The 23,426-nt window shown below is 38.2% G+C and overlaps 1 protein-coding gene across 4 annotated transcripts in view; it reads left to right on the top strand.

Annotated features, from left to right (window-relative positions):
* Positions 1-23,426, top strand: part of KLHL7 (kelch like family member 7) — a 52,521-nt gene that overhangs the window by 10,151 nt on the left and 18,944 nt on the right. For 3 of the 4 annotated variants that reach the window (XM_090287114.1, XM_090287115.1, XM_090287117.1), the window contains exons 2-6: positions 7,497-7,599; positions 8,410-8,503; positions 8,937-9,061; positions 14,329-14,504; positions 16,873-17,047. In XM_090287114.1, the coding sequence (XP_090143240.1) occupies positions 7,497-7,599; positions 8,410-8,503; positions 8,937-9,061; positions 14,329-14,504; positions 16,873-17,047 (673 nt within the window). Of the gene's footprint in view, positions 1-4,927; positions 5,019-7,496; positions 7,600-8,409; positions 8,504-8,936; positions 9,062-14,328; positions 14,505-16,872; positions 17,048-23,426 lie in introns of those variants that run through there. The other variant, XM_090287116.1, reaches the window with a different exon arrangement.

The raw sequence follows: 23,426 nt of genomic DNA, 5'->3' as shown, positions 1-23,426 counted from the left end.
GGCTTGTGCCCTGACTGGGAATTAAGTCAGTGACCCTTTGGTCCCCAGGCCGGGGCTCAATCCACGGAACCACACCAGCCAGGACATCCTGCACATTTAATGTTTAATTTAATTTCTTTTTTAAACCTTCTGTTCCTGGCTACCCAGGGCTAAAAGGATTGAGTTCTGTCTAGTGACAAAGCCTTCCCTCCCTTTCGGGAAAGAAGAGATCTGTATTTGTAGCAGGCATAGAACAAAGTGTGTGCCATGTATTCTCTCCAGTTCTAACCCTTCTGGTTGTTCTGCACATTTGTGTCCCCATTATGATCCTGTCTTGCTGTTAAGTTCCTTATATCAATTAATGCTATTGCTTAGAGGAGTCTTTTTCTCTTTTTCCCTCCATCTGTCTCACCTGAAGAATGACCTTTAACAGATTGCTATAAGGCCTGTGGTCTCCGAAGGGACCAATATGGCCTTTACTGGATGCTCTTCAAAACCTTGTCTTTCTTCATTATATGAGTTTTCCAAACCTTGAAAACTTAGTAGTAGCAGGCACATTTCTTTCTGTTACCTATTTGCATCAAAATGGTCTATATTCCTTTGTTTCTTTCAGACAGCCCCAACTGAGTTGTTAATCTGTTTAAGTTTAAATTAATATTTTTCCTTTCTGTATCATGTAGAGGTAACATCATTTAGATCAGAATACCTTTTCCTTTTTCTTTGCTTTTCATTTTGGGCCCATATGTTTGTTTGCTAACATACTTCTTCCTCTAGCACCTTCCTTACAGATTTTGCCAGATGTTCAGGATTGATTCAGTTACTGCCAGCCGTCACCACCCCTAGTAAGATAATTCCAATGATGAGGAAGTCCAGCGTCTGACTTTGGCCTGGACTATGTCTGAGTCACTTGGCTTCCTTTAATGTAACCCCGTACTCTCCCGGAAAGTTTTTATTTCCACAAACTTCCCAGATAGGTTCCATTCCTGTCTTCCCACCAACATCAAATTACTTAATAAATTCATGAAATACTCTATTGCTGATCTTCCTTTTTTCCCCTTTCGGATCTACCCGAACCTCATGTAATCACCTATTATAATTGTCCCAGCCTTTAAGAGCAGTCTTCTCCTTATGTTTGTGATTTCTTTTTTCTTTCTTTTTTTTTCTTCTTTTTTTGTTTTTATTTTTATTTTTTTTATTCTATTTATTTACTTTTAGAGAGAGTGGAAGGGAGAAAGAAAGAAAGAGACAGAGAAACATCAATGTGTGAGAGAAACATTGAGCAGGCCGGTGCTCAATCCACTGAGCCATACCAGCCAGGGCTGACTTCTTATCTTTAGCCTTCATCTTACAAAAACTTCCTAGGTCCAGGCTTTTTCTGAGAGAACTGTTTTAATCTATTCCTGAATTCTTCTATTATATCTCTTTGATCCGTCATCTTTCTTGAATAAATAACAAAAATAACTTTCTTTCCTAGTTCCTTCATTAAAGACCAGTTATACCAAAATGTACTTCCTTTCCCTTTCAAAGCTATTTGGCCGAATTTATCCCATAATTCCCTTAAAAAAGGAAACCCCTTTTTCCTCTATTAATCCAGGCGTCTTCCTTTGTTTTTGTTTTTCTTTCACTCTCCCACTTGCCTTTTTCTGATTATATGTGTGTTTAAGTCCAGTGCTGTTTTTCTTGCTTTTCTGAGTAAATGTAATTGCTAAAGAGGCCTTTTTAATTTTTCTGTTCTCCTTTGCATTTATTATGGCTCTGTTGAGGCTTTTCTAGTATCTCAAGTCAAGAAGATGATTTACCCCTGTAAAAATAAGGGCTCCATTTTCCTTTATGTTTTCAGTGATCTAAATCTACCACCCAACTGTAGCTGACTCTACAGTCTGCTCAGGTATTGAGACTCAGGACTGACTTGAAATTACACTGGGAGGGGCTGATTGCAGAACCTGTTGACAAGCTATATAAAGCCAAAGAAAGGTTAGTCATTCCTCAGTCCTCTCCTTGGGATACACTGAAGAGTAGAATTTGGGACAGCTGATTGCATGCCTCCAACTAATGCCAGCACATACTGTTAAAGGCTAGAACTTCATACAGTGCTGTGGAGCTTCCATGGAACCCAGCTGCCTTTTGGGTTTCTATCAAGCAAACTCATCAAGAGAGCAGAAAGCCATCGCACCAACACATGCCTGAAATGCTTGCCTGTTTTTAAGTCTTTCCTAACAAAGGATCTCCCCTCAAAAGCTTCTAGTACTTGAAGGCACTAAGCAACACCAACATTTTTGTCTTCCTCTGCAATGCTTTGACTATATATGCATATGGATTTGATGGTTCTAAACATTTGAGTAGACACAGAAGAGTCCTGGCTGGTTTGGCTCAGTGGATTGAGCGTCGGCCTGCGAGCTAAGTGTCGCTGGTTCGATCTTCCAGTCAGGGCACATCAGAGAAGGAAAACTCTGACTCCAAAAAACCTCCGCTGCCTTGCGGCATACCTCTTCAGGGGAAAGGCTAAGGGAGTAAACCCCGACAGAAAATCCGGAGCCGGAGTCCCTAAGGCGGTTTGATGTTGTAGTCAACACCGGCAACTCCTGCGGCGCACCTGAAACCAAGCTGTATTGACTCCGTCTTTCCCTTGGACCCTTCAGCTGCGAAGAGAGGGGGGGTCTGCTGCATGGGCAACAGCAGACCCTCCATATCACCCTGCCCAGGCTCTGTAGCTTCAGCTTCACTGGAGAGGACACTCCAGCGTCATCGCAAGATGTCGATTCAACACGGGAGGAGACAGATACCGTGTCACTCCCGAGTCGGACTGCACAACCATTCTCGGCGGTGCAGATAGACTCTTAAGAAGCTACACCATCGTCTCTCGAGACGGACGGCTGCCGACGAGACACAGAAGACGATAAATTAACGATGACAGACTGGAGAACATGGCTTTGACCTGAGCATAAAGTCGGCTTCCTCTTCTTTCTCCCACGAACTAACTACCCACCAGTCTGAGGCAGAGTAGCTGCCTCAGGAGCAAGTCAGGAATTAATGTTCCACTTTTGGGGCAGATTTATGGAAGAAGAATTAGCCAGGAAGCCTCTGTGTGACTGCTACCATGCTCTTGCTCATCCTATAGTCACTCTTCCACAAGTGACAGAGGAAGAAGGAATATGTTAAGAGCCAGAAATCTAATGTTTCTCCTAAAAGTGTAGCAGTTATCCCAATACTATTTTTTTCAATTATCTGATCTCACTACATTTTTAAATTAATAGACTTTTTTTTTTTTAGAGCAGTTTTAGATTTACAGAAAAATTGAGCAGAAAGTCCAAGCTTTCCATTTATTCCCATTTCCCCATCCCCACAGTTTCCCCTATTACCTGTTGGGGACCCCGACCTGCAGAGATCCCCTGATGTCACAGATGAAATGAAGACTTCCCAGGCAGCTTGTGCTAAGGGAGAGAAGGCCAGCAACTGTCTGAGAGACAAGTGCCTCGTTGGCCTCCTCCAAGGTCTTTCACTGAGTGCAGTCAGCTTAAGGGCATATAGCCTGCAGGTAAAGCTCATCAACCAATGGTAAACAGTGCTGATTACAGAAAACAGATAATGTTCAGGGATAACAATGGAAGGAATGTTGAGATGTCCCTCAAGTCCGGGTGTGTTGGGCACAAAGACTTCACATGGCCATAAAATAGGGAGGGTGAGTTCATTTTGAGTCAAAGTTAAAACCTCTGCTGCTGGTACAATAAAGTGATCAAGCGAGGCAGAAGAACAGGGCAAGCTTCAAAGGACATAAAGCATTTTCTCATGGCCCAGTTCCCACCGGGGCCCACTGGCTATAGCATCGAGGCACATTTGCACCCCGCTTTCCCAGTTTTCTGGTCAGGTCTTACAGGATTCATTTCCTTTGCCTGGTCTGCGTAGGGCTCCAAGTCTTGATACTTTCCCAGGGGGACCCCGACAGTTATGTAAGAAACAAGGACATAGTGACTCCCAAACCAGTAGAAAGTCATTAGTAACAAAGGGCAAATGTAATTAGAGGGTCTCTGAGAAGGGAGCTGACAGCACTGGCATATCTGCAACTCACAATAGGGGCATTTAGATAACAGTGTTAGATTGTAACTCCAGAGTAACCAGTAATGGAGAAAAGGGGAAGAAGGAGAGGGGAGGGGGAGCTAATCTCTCTCACTTTAGGGTGGGGAAGCTAATCACTTTAGGGTGGCAATTTCAGGGTGGGGAAGCTAAGACTATAAAACCAGTTTTCTTTGTCTACTTGGCGCGCACATTCTCCTGGCTCTGCAGACTCGTGAATAAAGGCCTCGCTTTACTGCTCAAGTCCTGTGTCCCGGTTTTTATTGTAAGCGTTTCTCACAGTTACCACCTTGCATTAGTATAGTACATTTATTAGAATTGGTGGACCAAAATTATTACATTATTAACCACAGTCTACATTAGGGTTCACTCTTTCTGTTGTACATTCTATGACTTTTCGCAAATGTATAATGACAAGTATCTACTATTACAGTATTATACAAAATAGTTTCACTGCCCTAAACTTTGTCTGTGCTCCACGCTCTTACCACACTTTTGAAATGGTATCTTTATCATATACCAAATTCCCACCTGTTTCAAACTTGAAAGAGAATACCTCTTCTATTTCACTATTAAATGTAATGTTTGCTGTTGATTTCCAATGAATGACCTTTAGTATACAGACATATCATTTTCTTTATTAAAGAATCTCAGGAAATGAGTTTTTAATTTTATCCAACATGCTTTTTCTATCGAAGTTTTCCTACATATTTTTCTCTTTAAACCTGTCAGTATGATGAATTACATTAATAGAATTTTTTTTTAACCTTCCTTGCATTCCTAGAACAATTTTTGATTAATACGCTGCTGAATTCAGTTTGCAAATATTTGGCATATCTATAAGTAAGTCCCTAAAGGAAGAAAAAAGTGCAAAGAAAATGTGACCAAAATAGTAACTGGCAGTTAAAGAAAAAAGAAGACAGCAAAGAAGCATAATAAATAGCCTAAAAGAAGATGGCATTTGTAAGGTAAAGCCTAAGTTATCAGTAATAAACATGAAGGATTAAACTAAACCATATTAAAAATAATCCTAACCCTGGCTGCTGTGGCTCAGTGGATTGAGCGTCGGCCTGCGAGCCAAGTGTCGCTGGTTCGATTCCCAGTCAGGGCACATGACTAAGGTTGCACATTAGGTCCTCGGTTGGGGGCACAAGTTAGAGGCAACCACACAGTGATGTTTCTCTCCCACTCTTTGTCCTTTCCCCTCTCTCTAAAAATAAATAAGTAAATAAAAAAACAAATAATTTTTTTAAACCGCTAACAATTTAAAAAATAATAATAATCCTAGATGATGAGAATTTAGTGACTAAGTCACACAAAAATCTGTGCTGTTTATAAGAGACTCAAGATTCAAAAGCCAGTTAATACAAAGATATAACTATTATAGGGGACATAAATAGAGAATTGCAAGGCTTATTTTTCTTGGTTTATCCAGTGAACATGTATTGTTCAACAAGTAGTTTTTTTAAGTTCTCTTCAATCCACCTAGGAGTTGTTGTCTCTCACATTCTCCAATTTGCCTGAGTCTCTTTTCTCTTCCCCTATCCTGTCTGTAGATACACCTCTTCCCCAGATGACTGACTGACAGCAGGAGGGACCTCTCTCTCTTTAGCTCCGTCCCATCTCTTGTTGAAACCTATCAATCTAAACCTATCAATCTATTGTAGTAGAATCAAATTTGGATGCAAAAGATCCCTCCCCTTTCACACCCCCACCACCACATTAATATCCAGCTAGAGATCAATCTTAGATTAAGACTAAATTGTTCTACAAAGATCCCTCTGATTTCTCTAATTTCCTTTAGTGCCTGTAAGTTCACTCCACTGAAACTCTCTATTACTGAGTGTGCCTAGGAGAGGTTTTTTTGCTAGATTTCAATTTAGCTCTTTCTGCATTTTTCTGGAACTTCCAATTAACAGCCATGGATCTCCCCCCTATCTGATTTGCTTGCTAGTCTATCAATAGTCTTTTTCTTAAAAAAAAAAAAATTATTGTTATTATATTATTATCTTTTCCTTTCCTTCCTTCCTTCCCTTCTCCCTTTCTTTTCCTCTCTTAAGTAACTTGATTAGCTTGTTTTGGTGGTAATCAAATAGTTGGTTTGGTTTTTGCTACCTGGTTGATTTGTTTGTTTGTTTTTTGGTGTGGTATGTGGCAAAATTACCTGAGAGCTTTGCCTATTCTGAACCCCTTCCCCAAATGAAAGGAAATAAAAAATTTTAAATTCAAGACATTATTGGAAAATAGTAGCTTTAACTTGAAGTAATCTGCATATAATTTCTAAGCAATAGTCTATAGGTATTATTTTTTTAATCTTCAAATAAGCCATCAAAGTGAAATTCTGTTCATCCATAGACCACTATTTGGGGCCCGTTTCCTTTCTTGTTCTAAGCATTACCATCTTGTTTGGATTTTTACTTATGGAGTAATAGAATAGGAGATAGTAGTGGTTTATCAGAAACTAGATTAATAATTTCAACAAAATACTTTTAAAAATACAAAATGCCATATCTTCTGAGTCTAAGCCATTATTTAGATTTGTAAGTGATAATTTTTTTTTTTAACTCTGAAACATCTATTTACCTCATATTCGCAGTGCCAAAAAGAGTGTATCTCAGGCTGTAAAATTTCCCTGAGCCTTGCCTGTACATTATAACTTCATTGAGAACTTGAAATTTTATTTTACAGAAAGGAGATGTTTTCTTAAAATTCATCTCTAAGTGTTCTAGTAAACCTTAAATTTTTTCCTTTAATGTTCCAATTTTTCCAACATTTTAACTATTTAATCCTGATCTATCTTCTTTTAGCAACCTAGAGTGACACTGTTTTGGCCTTGGTCAAAAATCACAATTTAAAAGTGACTGATATCCAGCTCTTATCGGAAGTACATTTGGGAGAAGTGGTATCTAAGGAAAGAGTGCTGAATGGACATTTGGTTCATCTACTCTGTGTTTTCTGAGGTGTTTCTGTTTCAAGTTAGATCTATGAAGGCTACTCTCTTGGGGAGTGCAGTGTGTACTCTGGATTTTATCAAGGATAGATCATTTTGAAGAACAGTTGTTATGTTTGAAAAACCATCAATGACATTGTCATTATGTCATTTATTGTCCCCATAAAAATCTCACTATGATAAATAGCTTAGAATTTGTCTCAGAAAAAAAAAAGAAGGCTTCCCTAGAGGATTAGTAAACTACTTCTTTGCTGATTATATAAAGATTTTCCTGACTGTTGGGAAGCTCAGGGCCCGATTTTGATACAGCAAACTCATTACAGCAACTGTGTAAGTCCTTCCTAAATAGGTCTTCTATTAATAAACTCTGTACTTGAAAAAGTCTGGATTTAAATAAAAATTAGAGAGAAGGCATTTAACAAGCACCTGTTTTACGTGTTTGCTAAACTAGGCCCAATGAGCCCCTTTTAATTTTATTTATTTCTCTCCTGATTAGAAAACGTTGTGTGATGTGATCCTTATGGTCCAGGAAAGAAAAATACCTGCTCATCGTGTTGTCCTTGCTGCAGCCAGTCATTTTTTTAACTTAATGTTCACAAGTAAGTATCTTAAGGTCATGTGTATTATTTATTCTTTGAGAATGAGGTGGGTCAAAATGAAAATATGCCATTTTTTTCTAATTTTAAAGGACTTAAGAAATTAAGGCCTTTAGGACAGAGAAGAGATTGAGAAGGAAACATGTCCTTTCATTAGGCCTTAAAGGCCCAGGGTCTTTATTGATGGAGATATAGCTTCTAATTGAATGCCTAGGGTTTTCTTCTTAACCTCGAGTGGAAAGACAAAGGAACAGGTAAACCTTAGGACATTTTATCTAGCAAGTTAAACTAAAAAAAAATGAAAAGTGAAACATGGCATATCATATTAGAAAGGACCCTAGATTTGGAGTTGAGAACTGCATCCAAGTCCTGGTTCTTCTATTGAGTACTGTTTTAAAATGAGCTTGATCAGCTTATGAAATGTATCTACCTCAAGTTTTCTGTTTGATGCTCTGGCTGCCTGCCACGGTTCTGGGGAAGAATGAGAGATTTGCTAGTTGTAGCTGACTATATATAATGGTAATTGTTCTCATAGGTCTGTTCTAGCTACATCAGAGGCTTTTTACTCACAGCTGTAGGTCTCTGTACACTAATTCACTGATTTCTTAGATTACAGTATTTTAATTTAACGCATATCTCAAGTATGGAGAATTAATTTGCTTTTATCAATATCATAGGAATGTTGGGCTTTCTGGGGTATTTTCCAACGAAGTCTCTGTCCTATTCTTCTTCTCCATACTTAACATGGCCTAGAATGACCTAGTTACTCCGTGGTGGCACTCGTGCCATTTATGTTTTTCCTCTTCATTTTAGCTAACATGCTTGAATCAAAGTCCTTTGAAGTAGAACTCAAAGATGCTGAACCTGACATTATTGAACAACTTGTGGAATTCGCTTATACTGCTAGGTAAGTTAAGAAGGACCATTTCTTGACCCACAGACATGGACAACAGAGTGGGAATTGACTGTGGAAGCGGGGCAGGGGTGGGCGGGGCAGGGGAGAGCGATGGGGAAAATGGGACAACTGTAATAGAACAACAATAAAAAAATAAATTTTTTTTAAAAAAGGACCATTTCTGTTGTAGAGGAATAAGGTTGGGATCTACCATTTCTATTATGGAGGAGTAAAGGTGGGATCTAGAACACAAATTGATGTGTTCCAGATTCTTCAGAATGAAAAACTTTAAGGATTGGGGGTGGAGGGGGCAAGGAGTAGATCCTCTGCCATACTAATTCAAGGACTTTTGCTTAATTTCAGGGTCTAGTGGGATGCATTCTACAATAGCATTATTTAAATAAAAAATTATAGGGAATTAATATTCACTTTAACTTATTTGCAGAATTTCTGTGAACAGCAACAATGTTCAGTCTTTATTAGATGCAGCAAACCAGTACCAGATTGAACCTGTGAAGAAAATGTGCGTTGATTTTTTGAAAGAACAAGTTGATGCTTCAAATTGTCTTGGTAAGAAGTCAGATTTCTATTTTTAAAAATACTTTTAATGTGTATTTTAGTAAAGAAAAAAGTGTGGTTATAAGTATCCTCATTTAATTTTAAAGACATTGTCCACTAGAGATTTAGTCATACATTTTAAGAAGAGCTCAGTGAAGTGCATATGAACTTAGGCAGCAGTGAACTCATTAAATACAGTATCAATATTTTCCAAAGTATAAAACAGCTTTAATAATGAGTTTTTGTTTATCTAGACAAGAAGTAAGGATTGCATCTGGTGGAGGAGTGTGATATATGATAACATACACATGAATGTTTACCTTTGTTGAAGCCCTTATGATTCGTATGGTCTGTCACAGATAAGGAAACTGAAGTTATGTAATGTGCTAAGGTCACATAGCTGGAATGTGGAGGAGCTGGGGTTGAAATTCAAGTAATCTTATACTTGCCTGCTACACTGTGCTGCCTCTCCACACTGTCAAACAACAAGTGTTGGTGAAGATGTGAAGAAAAGGGTACTCTTATGCACTGTTGGTGAGAATGCAGTCTGATGCAGCCACTGGAAAGCAGTATGAGTTGCCTCAAAAAATTAAAACTGGAACTGCCTTATGATCCAGCAATTCCACTTCTAGAATTATATCCGAAGAAACCTGAAACACTGTTTCGAAAGAATATATGTGTTCATTGCAGTGTTATTTATAATAGCCAAGATTTGGAAGCAGCCCAGCTATCTATTAGTAGATGAGTGGGTAAGAAAACTGTGGTACATTTACACAACGGAATACTACTCAGCCATAAAAAATATATATATATATGGAAATCTTACCCTTAGCTAGAGCATGAATAGAACTGGAGAGCATTATGCTAAGTGAAATAAGCCAGTCAGAGAAATACGGACACTATGTGATTTCACTCATATGCGGAATCTAATGAACAAAATAAACTAACAAAATAGAAACAGACTTATAGATAAAGAAAAGACTGATGGCTGTCAGAGGAGAGGCGGGTTGCAGGGCTGGGTGAAAAAGGCGAAGGAAGTAAGGGGGAGAAAAACCCCTTGTAGACACAGACAACAGCATGATAATTACCGGAGGGAAAAGGGGCTGGGGAGGTAGGAGAGGGTAAAGGGGGATAAATGGTGATGGAGACTTGACCTGGGGTACAATATATAGATGATGTGTTATAGAATTATACACCTAAAACTTCTATAATTTTATTAACCAGTATCACCCCAATAAAGTCAATGAAAAAGAAAAACAAAAATAAAATAAAGTATTTTGTATTTAAACCAGGAGAAGCAGAGGAGGTTGATCATAGTTTTCCTAAGTGTGGTGTGGTATGCTTTCCACTGTGAGATCATGCTTTCCAGCACATGAATGAACTTCCAGATCGTTGTAATCACATTTTCGTACCCTTGCCGTGATTCAGAGGGAAAGAATGTAGGAAGTAGATGTCGCAGTATAAAGCGTAGTGTGGAACCCGAAGCAAGTTTGTGCTAATTATATCTTAAGCTTTGGGCTTCTAAGGAGACCATTTAGGAGTTTTACTTCTGATACCTTCTGTCATCACTGATTACAACTCTGGGAGGAAGGGCAGCCTAGCAGACTGAGACGGTAAGGGAGCCTGATAACCTGCTAAGCCTTGGGCAAAGGCAGTGGCCCAGCCAACTGAGCCAAGTGCAGCTACTCAGTGCCCCAAGAAGTGCTTCAGCCTGCTTTCTTTTTAGCCCTGAACATGGCTCTTCTGGAGAGCTTATTGGAGAACTCGGGTCTCATTTTTCTGGTGTCCAGAAGATCACTACAGTCTGACTTCTATGAGTGCTAAAGGAATTCATGACAGCTATTGGAATTCGGCAAAGGTCATATGGACAAAGTTAAAGGAAACTCAGTAGTCTGAAGGACAGAAACTCAAGCTAAACAGCTAAAATGAAGTGCTCCTACAGCCAAATTTAATGTAAGAAATGGAAGAGAACTTAAACTAGAAAGGATGCATTTGAAGGGGGGAAAAACATGATTTTTCATGCAATTCAATTGAATTAAAACAAAATGGAATATCTAAAAATCAAAATAAAGATCAAACAGGAAATTGCTTCATGATAAAAACAAAAATGCAAAGAAATGGAAACAGGTAAAGAGAAAAGACATAGAAGGAAGATACAGGGACACTAATGTGAAGTAGGAATTTCAGAAGGAACAAATGGAGGAAAAACAATAATTTGATGTGAGTCTGAGTACAGATTCCCTCTAGAATTTTGTTTTTTTCCCCAGATCTTACCAGTCATCTTAGTCATGCCTAATTTGAGGTTTTCTCAAATCTGTCTTAAACCTTAAGATTAGTTTTCATAGAAATAACTACTTTTCACATTCGTATTTTATTGACCTGCATAATATTTAATTAAGTTGCATAATTGCAACAAATTTAACTGCCGAAAATTAGTCATAAAACAAATACTGGTTCTTGGTAAAAATGTCATCTCCCTGATGGGAGCAGAAGAATACAGATGTAGCTGGCGGCTCACCATGAGAAATTCCCATGCCGGGGCATTAGTCAGTACACTTAAAAAAACGACAGCTAATGTGACAAGTTCATTAGCAGGCATCACTTACGAGGACCTTTATGGTATAAGTATGAAAGCTTCAAAACTCATTATCTAAAGACAGCATGAAGTTGAAACATGGAAAATCAAGATAATGAACAGAAAAAATTTATCTCATGACTTTGAAAGGAGCTCACATACAATTATCAGTGGTTTTATTTAAGAGAGAGACTGGCAAACATTTTCTGTAAAGGTCGAGATAGTATTTTAGGCCTTGTGTCCCATGAAGTCCTTGTTGCTCCTCCATGTCCTCCTGCTCCCTTCCCCTCCCCTCTGCCTCCCCTCTCCCTCCTTCTCCCCTGTCCCCGCCCCCTTTTAAACAATGCTTTAAAAATATAAGCAAATAGTCTTCGCTGCTGACCCTACAGCTGGATGTGGGCTGGATTAGGCCCATGGACATTAAGTACTTTGCAGACTCTTGAAAATGTAACATTAATAATCAATTAATAACTTCTCTCCCAAACAAAAATTAAAATAGCTAGGAAAAGGCTGAATGGGAAATATATAGGGTTTCTGTGAAGAAAACTACAGTTACATTGACAATCAAAGAATTTGAATAAATGGAGATATGTCATGATTCTAAGTGGAGCTCCTCCAGATTGCAGAACAATCACCTGTCCCTGAAGTAATTTAAAAATGAAGTAGACTCCTAATTAAAATATTATCAGGATTTTTTTTTTCTCTCTTTTTTTTTCAGATTTAATGTGTTTTATTGATTAAAATATTACATTTGTGCCAATTTCCCTTCCCTCTGCTCCCCTCCACCCGGTGGCCCCCCTCCCTCCAGTTGTCCCCCCCTTTTAGATTATGTCCATTAGTTGTGCATACAGTTCCTCCCAACCTCTCTCCGTCTATTCCATTCCCTCCTACCTTAATCCCCAATTCCTATATCATCTCCCTCCCTTTCCCCATTCCCCCTCCCTGTTGACCTCCCCCCAATATGCTTCCCGTACCCACAGTTCCTTTTCCACTCTCGTTGCCTGTTTAGTTTGCCTTTGTTTCATCTCCTTAGCTTCTGTTTTTTAAATCAGTCCCTTTAACATCTCATATAACAGTGGTTTGGATCTGATGAACTCTTTCAGTTTTATTTTGTCCTGGAAACACTTTCTCTGTCCTTCTATTCTGAATGACAATTTCGCTGGATAGAGTATTCGTGGTTGTAGGTTTTGGATTTTCATTACTTTGAATATTTCTTGCCAGTCCCTTCTTGCCTGTAGGGTTTCCCTTGAGAAGTCTGCTGATAGTCTAATTGGGACCCCTTTGTACATAATTCTTTTCTTCTCTCTTGCTGCTTTTAAGATTCTCTCTTTATCTTTAATTTTTGACATTTTGATTATAATGTGTCTTGGAGTGGTTCTCCCTGGGTCCAGTCTCTTGGGAACTCTCCTTGCTTCCTGGACCTGCAAGTCTATTCCCTTCCCCAATTCTAGGAAGTTCTCCTTTATTATATTTTCACTCAATTTTTCAAGTTCTAGTTCATCTTCCTCATTCTCTGGCAAACCAATGATTCTTATGTTGGGCCTTTTATAGCTGTCCCAGAGGTTTCTGATCCTCTCATTGTTGCTTCCCATTTCCTCTCTCTGCATTGGTTGACTGCTTGTTCCTTCTCCATATTCCAGTTTGTTGAAATGAACTCTGGATTTTTTTTCCTCACCATCTGTCTCGTATGCGGTTTTGTTCCTTTCGTTATGGAAGTTTTTCGCTTCTTTCTTATCTTTTTCCTGCTCTTTTGTGAATTCTGTAAGCCACCTGATAACAATGGCCCAGAACTGAGCCTCTGACAGGTTTCTTATCTGTTCATCTGTCAGGTTCTCTATCTGCTGCCTGGTGAGCTGTGTCACCGGTATTTCTATAGTTGTCTGCCACATTTTGACAGATGCGTTTTGTTTTCTTGGGCCGGCTGTCGGGGGCAGTGCCTGTGTACTCGTAATGACCCAGCGACCGGCGCCGTTTGGCGTCACAAGTCAGCGACCGGCGCCTGTCTGCGACCTATTTCGCAGCCCTGTGGTGCTTTCTTTGGGGGCAGGGGTCCAAGATGGATTCACACAGTTATTCAGCTAGGAGACCGGGATCCGTCCTCCCGCCCCCCTGGGCCTCACTGTTCAAGGCGATGCGGTGGCCGCTCTCCCCAGCGCTGGGGTCGCGCACTGCCAGGGGCTTGACTGCCGCCGGGATTTTTCGCCGCCCCGCCGCTCCGCAAACAGCTTTACCCTCTTTAACTCTTACCTGCCCGAATGGCACCGCTGGTTTATAACTTCATATGTTGGGCTTCCGTGTAGTTTTATTTTCTGGAATTTCTAGTTATCCTTTGTTTTGAAGTAGTTGTATTCCTCTCTAGTTGTAGAGGGAGACTTAGCGTGTCCGTCTAAGCCTCCATCTTGGCCGGAAGTCCTATTATCAGGATTTTTTAAAGTAGGATGTGATAAGTTCATTTTAAAATGAATATGCAGGAGAAAGTGTTTAGCAGTAGCCAAGAAAAATGAGAAAAAACATTGAAGGGGTTTGGTCTACAAAATATCAAAATCAGCCATATATAAGATGGCTTATAAATGGACAAATCAATGGAACAAAAAAGAATCCAGAATTATGAAATTCATGCAGGCACCCTGGAGTCATATCTTATCTTCAATGCATGTCTGATTTTTAAAAAGTGACTTTCTATTCATTTTCTTTCTGCGTTTAGGTATAAGTGTGCTAGCAGAATGTCTGGACTGTCCTGAATTGAAAGCAACTGCAGATGACTTTATTCATCAGCATTTTACTGAAGTTTACAAAACTGATGAATTTCTACAACTTGATGTGAAGCGAGTTACACATCTGCTCAACCAGGACACTCTGACTGTGAGAGCAGAGGATCAGGTGACTAAATTGCCTTCTCACATTTTTCTTAGTAAAAATGTCGTTACTGATTTCTTATGCTTCATGTTGGGATATGTGACAAGGACAAGAATCCTATTAGGAGAGAATGTGATTTTAACATTAAACGGTATTTCAAAGTCTGTTTCATAAGAAAATTAAGTCTTGGGTGCTCGTAAGGCTGGCTATAGGGAAGACAGGCCACTTGGTAGAGATAAAGCTATTGGGTGCCATGGCAGGCAGAACAGTGTCTCCTCCAAAGAGGTTTATATCTTAATCCCTGGAATCTAAGAATAGGTTACCTTACATGGCAAATGGGACAAGGACTTTAGAAACTTGGTTAGTTGATGATCTTGAGATGAGATTATCCCAGTGGGCCCATGTAACCATAAGAGTCCTTACATGTGGAAGAGGGAGGCAGAACAGTCCATGTCAGAGTGATGCAATGTGAGAAAGACTTAGCTGGCCATTGCTGACTTTGGAGATGGAGGAAAGCCCCACAAGCCAAGAAATGCAAGTGGCTGCTCCATGCTGGCAAAGACAGAGGAATGGTTTCTCCTCCAGAGCCTTCAGACAGCCCTGCTTACAGGTGATTGTAGCCCAGTGTGACCCCTGTTGGACTGTGACCTTCAGAACTGTCAGAGGTGTAAGCTGGGTGGAGGCATTTGGGAGTGAGGTAGGGTAACATATTGATATGCACTTAATCCCTCTTTTCAGTCCCCCATCTTTCTCTGTATTTTAAGCCAATAAATTTGTAGTAATTTGTTACAGCACCAATAGGAAACTAATAGAGGTGGTGTAAGATCATAGGCTTTGTAATACTTTTGTTCTAAAGATAAAGGGTTTGCACTGAGCAATGTTCTTTCGTCCAGTCTTCTTCATGGCCCAAAGTACTAGTTTACAACTTCACAATTTGGACCTGGAGAACCTGACCAGGCAAAAAGAAAAAGCTCAGTTCTATGCTCAAAATTAACTGACTTATATGCAGTATGGAAAGGGAAGAAAAAGTAACATTAGACTGAGAAAACCGGACAGACACTACCTACAGTGGTCAAACCTGACAAATACTATCTGCAGGTTAACATCATCAGTGATAAGTCATGTTGATAGCATGCACCATTGATATAATGTAATGAGAATAGCATGTCACCTCTATGATCTTCCTCAAAAATCTACAAACCTAATCTAACCACGAGAAAAACATCAAACAAACACAAATTGAGTGAAATTCTACAAAATACCTCACCAGAACTCAAAATTGTCAAAGTGATCAAAAATAATAAAAAATCTGAGAAACTGTCATAGTCTGGGAAAGCCTAAGGTGACATACTAAATGTAACATGGTATCCTTTATGGGATTGGGACAGAAAAAGAGCATTGGATGAAAACTAAAGAAATTGTTTTAAAGTATGGGCTTTGGTTACTAATAATGTATTGATGTTGTTTCATTAGTTGTAACAGGAGTATCATACTAAAGTAACATTTTAACAACTGTGTGCAGGGTATTTGGGAACTCTGAACTATCTTTGCAACTTTTCTGTAAATCTAAAACTATTTCAAAAGAAAAAGTTTATTTGAAAAACATAGATCAATTCCCATAAAAAATTTAACTCATAGCGAGACCAGAACTTAGGCCTTATTAACACCAATCCAAAATTAACAAATTTAACTAGCTCAATCCTCTGTGTGATAGATGTTATGTATATGAAATAATGTTTGTTTTCAGTGTGTTTAAACTGATTTGTAATCAAATTATGTTAATAAACTTGGACTTGTTTGGTGTAGTTAAATGAATGTCAGTATTGTTTTGGAAAACAATTCTTATATAAATATTCTGTGATTTATTTTGTAAATATAGAATTTGTATATTATGAAGTTTCTGGAAAGCAGTTAAGTCTATCAATTCACAATGCAGGAGTGTTAGATTGAAATAAAATCATAGGTGACCTTCACATTTTGGGGGCTGGAAGGCCTCTTAGGAAATTAACCTGTTTTCCTGTTACCAATTGGACGTATATTGAAAATATCATTGACCTATAGGTTTTTTTTTCAGTAGAAATGTGCATCATATCGCCCTCCAAAAAGGAAGTGATAATTTATTTCTAAAAATAATAAATTCAACATTCTTCCTGTCACTACATTATGTAGCAGTAATTAGTTCTAAAATCATGTTGCCTAAAAGAGTCTCTAGAGCAGTGTGTAAAGTGTTCTGAAGTATAGGCAAGTATTTGGGGATGAAAGCAAATATCTGAATAAAACATTGGGAATCAGTGGTTATGAGATTCTCCCCCATCAGTGTGAAGACTAATCTAGGTAACTGGAGATGCTCCTGCCGTCTGAGAACTTTACTGTACTGTTTTTCCCCCCTTAGGTTTATGATGCTGCAGTCAGATGGTTGAAATACGATGAACCTAATCGCCAGCCATTTATGGTTGATATCCTTGCTAAAGTCAGGTTTCCTCTTATATCAAAGAATTTCTTAAGTAAAACAGTACAAGCTGAACCACTTATTCAAGACAATCCTGAATGCCTTAAGATGGTGATAAGTAAGTTGCCTTAATGTCCATTTCTAACCTGACCATGTAGCCAGTTTTTTATGGGCTTCAGAACCCCTTTAGAATGAATCAGACTCAGTAGCCAAGAGAAACATTCAAGACTTTGCTCTTCCAGATAATTAATCCATTGGGGTTCTCAGGTGTCTACCTGAAGGGGACTTAGCCCCAACCCTTATTTTATAGGGATGTGTGCGACAGGAGGTAAAAGATATATCCGTATTATTTACATGTTGTGTCCTTTTGTGTTTGATAGCTTTCGTGCACTATGTTTCTAGTGTTTTCTTTCTTATTTTGTTTAACCAAATAGTGTACTGTAATCACATTTTCTTTCATAAACAGCTTTTTGGGGGTGGAGGGGGCTGGAGCTAATAATTGCCACATATTTTCCATTTACTTCATTTTTCTTGACTTCAAGGCCAAGCTACAACCCTTCTGTAAAATGCCACATAATAAAATTATCTATACAATTAAATGAATTTTTGCTTTTATTTTATTTCTTGGAAACATCCTTCATAGAGCCTTCCTTCTGCCTATTCCAATAGGGACTGTTTGCTTTCCAGGCCTAAGACACAGTTTTTGTCCTGGGCTTCCCTCTCTGCCATCTGGGGTGTCCTTTTACTTTCTCCTGTGTTAGCACTGTTGTCTTCCTGGACCCCAGGTCTTCCCCTTTCTTAATTCTCTATTTGAAGGAATGCACCCCCAGAGGGTCCTGAGAAAAAGTATACAATCAGTAAATATTTGGAAACTTAACAAATCCCATATCTTTATTTTACCATAAGATTGAGGAATAAACTGGCTATAGAATTGTGTTGAAAATTATTTTCAGTTAGAATTCTAAAGGCATTTCTCCATTATTTACTAGCTTCCAGTGTTACTTTTGAGAAATCTGATGCAAATCTGATTCTTTATGTTTTTATTCCTCTTTGTAAACATAAAATATTTTTTTTTTGTCCTTCATGTTTTGAAATTTTGCAATAATGTACCTTGATGTGCATCTTTATTTTTTTAAGTTATCATGTTGGGTATTTTCTATCTTTTCAGCCATAGATTTCTCAGTTTTCTATTATTGGTAGTGTGATTCTTCAGCAATTGAGTCCCTTTTCTTATTCATCTTTGCCTCTTCATTCTCTTCTAATAGATTGCCTTGATATTTCTTTCCACACTTTTATTTCAGTTATTTTAAATTACTGTGAGCTTTTATTTATTCTCTAACTTTTTATTTTATGAAATACCATTCTAAAGTAGTATTATAGTGCCTTTGATTTTTCTTATCTTGTGTTCATTTTCTATATTGCCTTAAAATTTTTTTCTGTTTTTGTTGTTCTTGGAAGCTTTTCTTAACTGTTTGGTTTCATTGTGAATTCTATTTATAAGAATGAGCTATTCTTATACTGATAAGATAAGTTCTGTATATGTGAATGGGTTTCCTAGTCCTTGGATGAAATGTAGGGTGATCAGTGTAGCCATATAATTTCTTAATTGGGAAACCCTACATGTCAGTCTCTGTACATATTTTCTCAGGTAACTGGGTACAGCATTATAATTTGACATCTTTATACATTTGTCACATAGTTATTTTACATACTGTGTTTAATAATACTAGTATCTAATGTCTTTGAAGATCAAATGCTGCTGTTTGTTAGTTCTGTTGATCTATTTCTAGTGGCTTAATTGCTTGTATTCTGTAATTTTAGATTATGAGTTTATATTTGATTGATCTTAATTGCCAGGAATATTGGGAGTCCTGGATCATATTTTTTTGGTTCTTCCCTGTTCTCCCCAAGGGGAGAATAGTATTTGCTTTTGCCAAGAAACTGGGGCACAACAATCCAGGACTACTTTGAATTTTTCTTGCCTTAATGGTTTCCTAGATTTACAGGTAGATAAAGTCAAACCTCAAACCTGCAGGAGACCAGGGCTCTCATTATAAATTCTCAAAGGATGGATCCTTTACCTCCACCTGGAACTGAGATTTAAAAAGGCAAATGACTATTTCACCCTTTGCCATCAGGCAGATATTTTTTTTCTTAGCCTCTCTTTTCATTAAAAGTATAACCAATCCAAGTAATCTGGCTCTAGGTAGAAACCTCAGTTCCAACACCTTATCTTGTGCAAATCCAAGACCTTATCTTCTCTCCCTCACCCAGCAAGTAAAGTCAATGTCTGGGTTTCCAGTATCATTACAAGCCCTCAGAGCAACTCTAGCGTCTCTTAATGCTTACCATTCTGGTGTTTGGTTCCCTCTTCATTCTTGGCCCTTTGATCTTAGCTATGCATTTAAAAGAATGTGTGTTTTATTCTTTCCAGCATTATAGTTATTTTGTAGTAAGGAAGTATTCTGAAAGCCTAAACTGCCATACTACTCTCAGTGGAAATTAGCTTGTTCTTTAAACAGGCATGAAATATGTAATGTAATGACTATGTTATGCTGAGTTCAGTATACTCCTCCTAACTCTCCCAGGCGCTTCTTGAATTCCCACTCATCCTAATTAATCAAACCAAAAACCTCATGGACAATGTCTTACAAATGCGACAGCAATATATATTTTAATTAGCACAGGCATACCTTGTTTTATTATGCTTCACTTTATTGCGCTTCATGGATGTTACACTTTTTACAAATTGACAGCAAGATCCTACACCAGCGAAGAGACTATGACTGGCTTTATTGCAATACTTGCTTTATTGCAGTATCTCTGAAGTATGCCTGTGTGTAATGAGCAGGAATGCCTCTTCTAGAAGATAGCTGGAACCCACCTTGAACCTTACCTTGTTGTCGGTACCTCATCTGTATATTTTATTTAAAGTATAGCTAGTTTCGGGCTCAAAGCTAAGGAAATAAAAGAGAATTGAGCACTTTCACTCCTGCCTAACACATCCTTCTCAAGAGCGGTAATAAGTTTTGAGTATCCTCATTATTACGTGGTATCACTCCCCTATCCCTGGCACTTAATTTGGAAGTTAAGAAAAATTTCCCTTAGACTTATCATACAACTACTACTTCATAATATTGTTGTGGTTTTAGGTAAGTTTCCCCCGAGATTGGTAAAGTATTATATATCCATATAATGGAATGCTTTGTACTTAACTAAAAAATATTTTACGTGAATAATATGAAAAATTTTTATGTGGTAAAAGCATAAAACATAAGCAATGTATGGTATAATACCTTTCTATTAAATAAAGATAATTTTTTTAAAAGACTTGGATATTTGAATCCAATTAACGTATCAAGGGAAAAAGAGAAAACGGTATGACTCAAAGACATAACCTGGTGAATATCTACATGTACGAGTGGAAGGAGGAAGAGATCCAGGAAAGAAGAAATCACTGGGCTACTTGAACCAAAGGCTGGTGTCTTGAAAACCAAGGTGTGAAGTTATAAGAGGTAGAACATAAGTGGACACTGGTATCTCAAATGCAGAGATGAAAGAAAATTTTGACTAAGAAGATGTTTTTGGATCTCATACATGTTGATACGAGGTGTTTTGCTATGCCTCATTCCCAATTGTGTGTTCTATTTCTGGCCTTAGCATTCCATTGGGCAGAGAGCTGCACCTGTTTCTTCATACGTGGTGTGAGCTCTTGAAGAAAACTAGCCATTCTCGGTCAAGTATAGTATTTAGTTCTTACATGGATTCTGAATTGATTTAGAAAAAGGATAGCAGGACCATTCCAGAAATCCAGCTGAGTGTGGATATTAGACTCTTGAGGTCTTATTGTTTAAATTTTTTTAAAAATAAAGAACAGTGAGTACTAAAATTTCTTGACTTAGCACAAGCAGTAGAGACTCTTTCAGACTTTGGGGTCTGGACAGAGCTAAATGGAGAAAGAAGGCCTCCAGTCTCCCTTCTTCAAACCATCAGTTATCTTCCTGCCATCTGACTTAGTGCTGCTTTTTGAGAGTGGAAGAAAAACAGAACATAGACTAAAACTAAACTAAAAGACTTTATAACTAAAAGAAAAATAGGTATAAAATAAAAATGAAGAACACAGAGCCACTACAAATGACTGGACCAAGTTCTTAACTTAGAATTTGCAAATGACAGTACCTGACTCTCACAGGAATAACTCCCAAAGCAATAGACCTAAGGAGCAAGACGTTCTTCAGGAAAATGGGCCAGAGTGTTTGTCCCCTTCCCTGTCCTTGGAGAGAAAAGGCCTATCACTGAAGGAGCCCAAGTTTATTATGCTTCCTTCAGGGATCAGCACAGGGGGCCACAGTCGGCCACTTTACCCAGTGACCTATTCCCTCCTGTCTCTCTTTCCCCGCTACGTATCTTCTCTTGTTGGAAGATATGTGTCCATAGATTCCAAAGCGTATCTGTGACCTGTGTGGAGGCCTCCTAGAGCAGCGACTCTCAAACCCCCAAGTTCCTGATTGAAAAGGTCTAGGGTAGTGTTCAATAATTTGGATTTCTAACAAGTTTCCAGGGTACCACACTTTAAGAACCACTGCCTTAGACCCTAGATCAAAGGGGTGGCAGTGAGGTCAGCAAACTACACCCATAGGCTCAATCCAGCCTTGAGCTAAAAGGGGTTTTTACATGTGTAAAAAACTGTAACAAACAAATGATGTGTGACAAAAACCATGTGACCTGCAAAGCCTAAAATATGTACTCTCTGGAACTTTACAGGAAAAGTTTATAGATCCTGACCTAGAGCATGGACCAGAGCCTTGGCCCCTGAGATTTCCAGTTCTAATGCAAAGTGCTGAAATGGAAGGAAATGCTAAATATTGATATTGAGTTTTACCCACTCACAAACCCTTCTCTAAACCTGTCTCCTCCCAATTATAAAGGCCCAACACAACCTCATGAACAGGAGTGTTTTGCATGAGTTAGAAATTGTTTAATTATTTTATTTTTTGGATCAATAATACTTCACAGCATATACAAGTCAAAAAGTATAAAAAGGTATATAGCAAACAGTAGGTCTCTCTGATACCCTTGTCCCCTGCCTCCTCATCCCCTTATCATGGACATTACCATTATCATTTTGTATATCCTTCCAAAGGTAGCCTTAAGTCTATGCATATACAGTTGTTTACTTACAGAGGCTTGTACAACTTTCATATATAAATATGTGTATACATATATATCCATAAAAATAAATTTTAAAGCTGTATACTCTTCCACATCTTGCTTTTTTGTATTCCACATTATTTCTTGGATACCATTCCATGTCTACATATTTAACCTTCCTTGTTCTTCTTAACAGCTACATCTATATTCCATTGGGTATACCATAATTTTTAACCATTTCCCAGACAGTGGACTTTGGGTTGATAAACTCCTAGAAGGGGAATAACTGGCTCAAGGGTGTGTGTGTTTGTAATTTTTTTGGATCACGCTGTATCACCCTCCAGATAGTTTGTACCCGCCCACATCCCCACCAGCAATGTAAGGGGGTGCTGCTTCCCTACACTTCCCCCTGTGTTCCAGACAGTTGGATCTTGGCCAACCTGATAAGTGAAAAAAATATGATTTTAATTTGTATTTCTCTAACTTGGTCATCTTTTCATATGTTGAAAAGTTGTTTATAGATAGGTCTTTTTCTGTGAACTGTGTTCAGATACTCAATCTCATTTTCTGTTGCTGGTCTTAATCTTATTAATAGGATATCTTTTTGTATTTGTCTTTTATATGATTCATAAATATCCTAGTTTGCCATTGTCTTTTGGTATTTTTTTCTTTTTTGCTATGCTGTAATTTAACTTAAAATCTTATGTAGTTAAATGTTATTTTTTTTCTTGGTGCCTGTATTTTTTTGTTTGTTTGTTTTGTCTTTTCTGAGGCTTCCCCATTTTGGGCCTAATTCTTTTTAAGTATTCTATTATTTATGATACTTTTTGCATATTCAAATATTCTATTGATGTTAAATTTACTTCAGGGTAAATATGAGGTAGAGGGGACAAATTTTTTTCTCCATATTATTGTCTAATATCATTTATGGAACAATATACCATTCCCACAGTGATCTAAAATGACACCTTACAAGTTTTTAATTGTTAAGTGGCCCTTGAAAAAATGAAGGAATTGCTAAAGAATCATGTTAAATTGTAAGAGTTCTGAATCTTCACTGCATTAAAGAATCATCTAAGGCAGTACGGCAGTCCCTCTCTATATTGTGGTTCACTTATCGCAGCCTCACTGTATCGCGGGATTTTTTAAAATATTATATTTAATTATTTATCTCGGATTTTTCGCTATATCGCAAGATTTTGCGGTACTGTACAGTAAATACTAAAATAAATGTAAGGTTCCTACTTCGTGGATTTTCACCTATCGCGGGGGGGTGTCTAGAACATAATACCCATGATAAGTGAGGGAATACTGTACTTCTCAAACTTTATGTGCATACAAATTAT

The sequence above is a fragment of the Furipterus horrens genome, unplaced genomic scaffold, assembly GCF_987537825.1.
Source record: "Furipterus horrens unplaced genomic scaffold, mFurHor1.1.pri manual_scaffold_9, whole genome shotgun sequence".
NCBI classification, from domain to species: Eukaryota; Metazoa; Chordata; class Mammalia; order Chiroptera; family Furipteridae; genus Furipterus; species Furipterus horrens.
The sequence above is the reverse complement of the archived record's forward strand: the minus strand, read 5'-3'. Positions and strand labels throughout refer to the sequence as shown.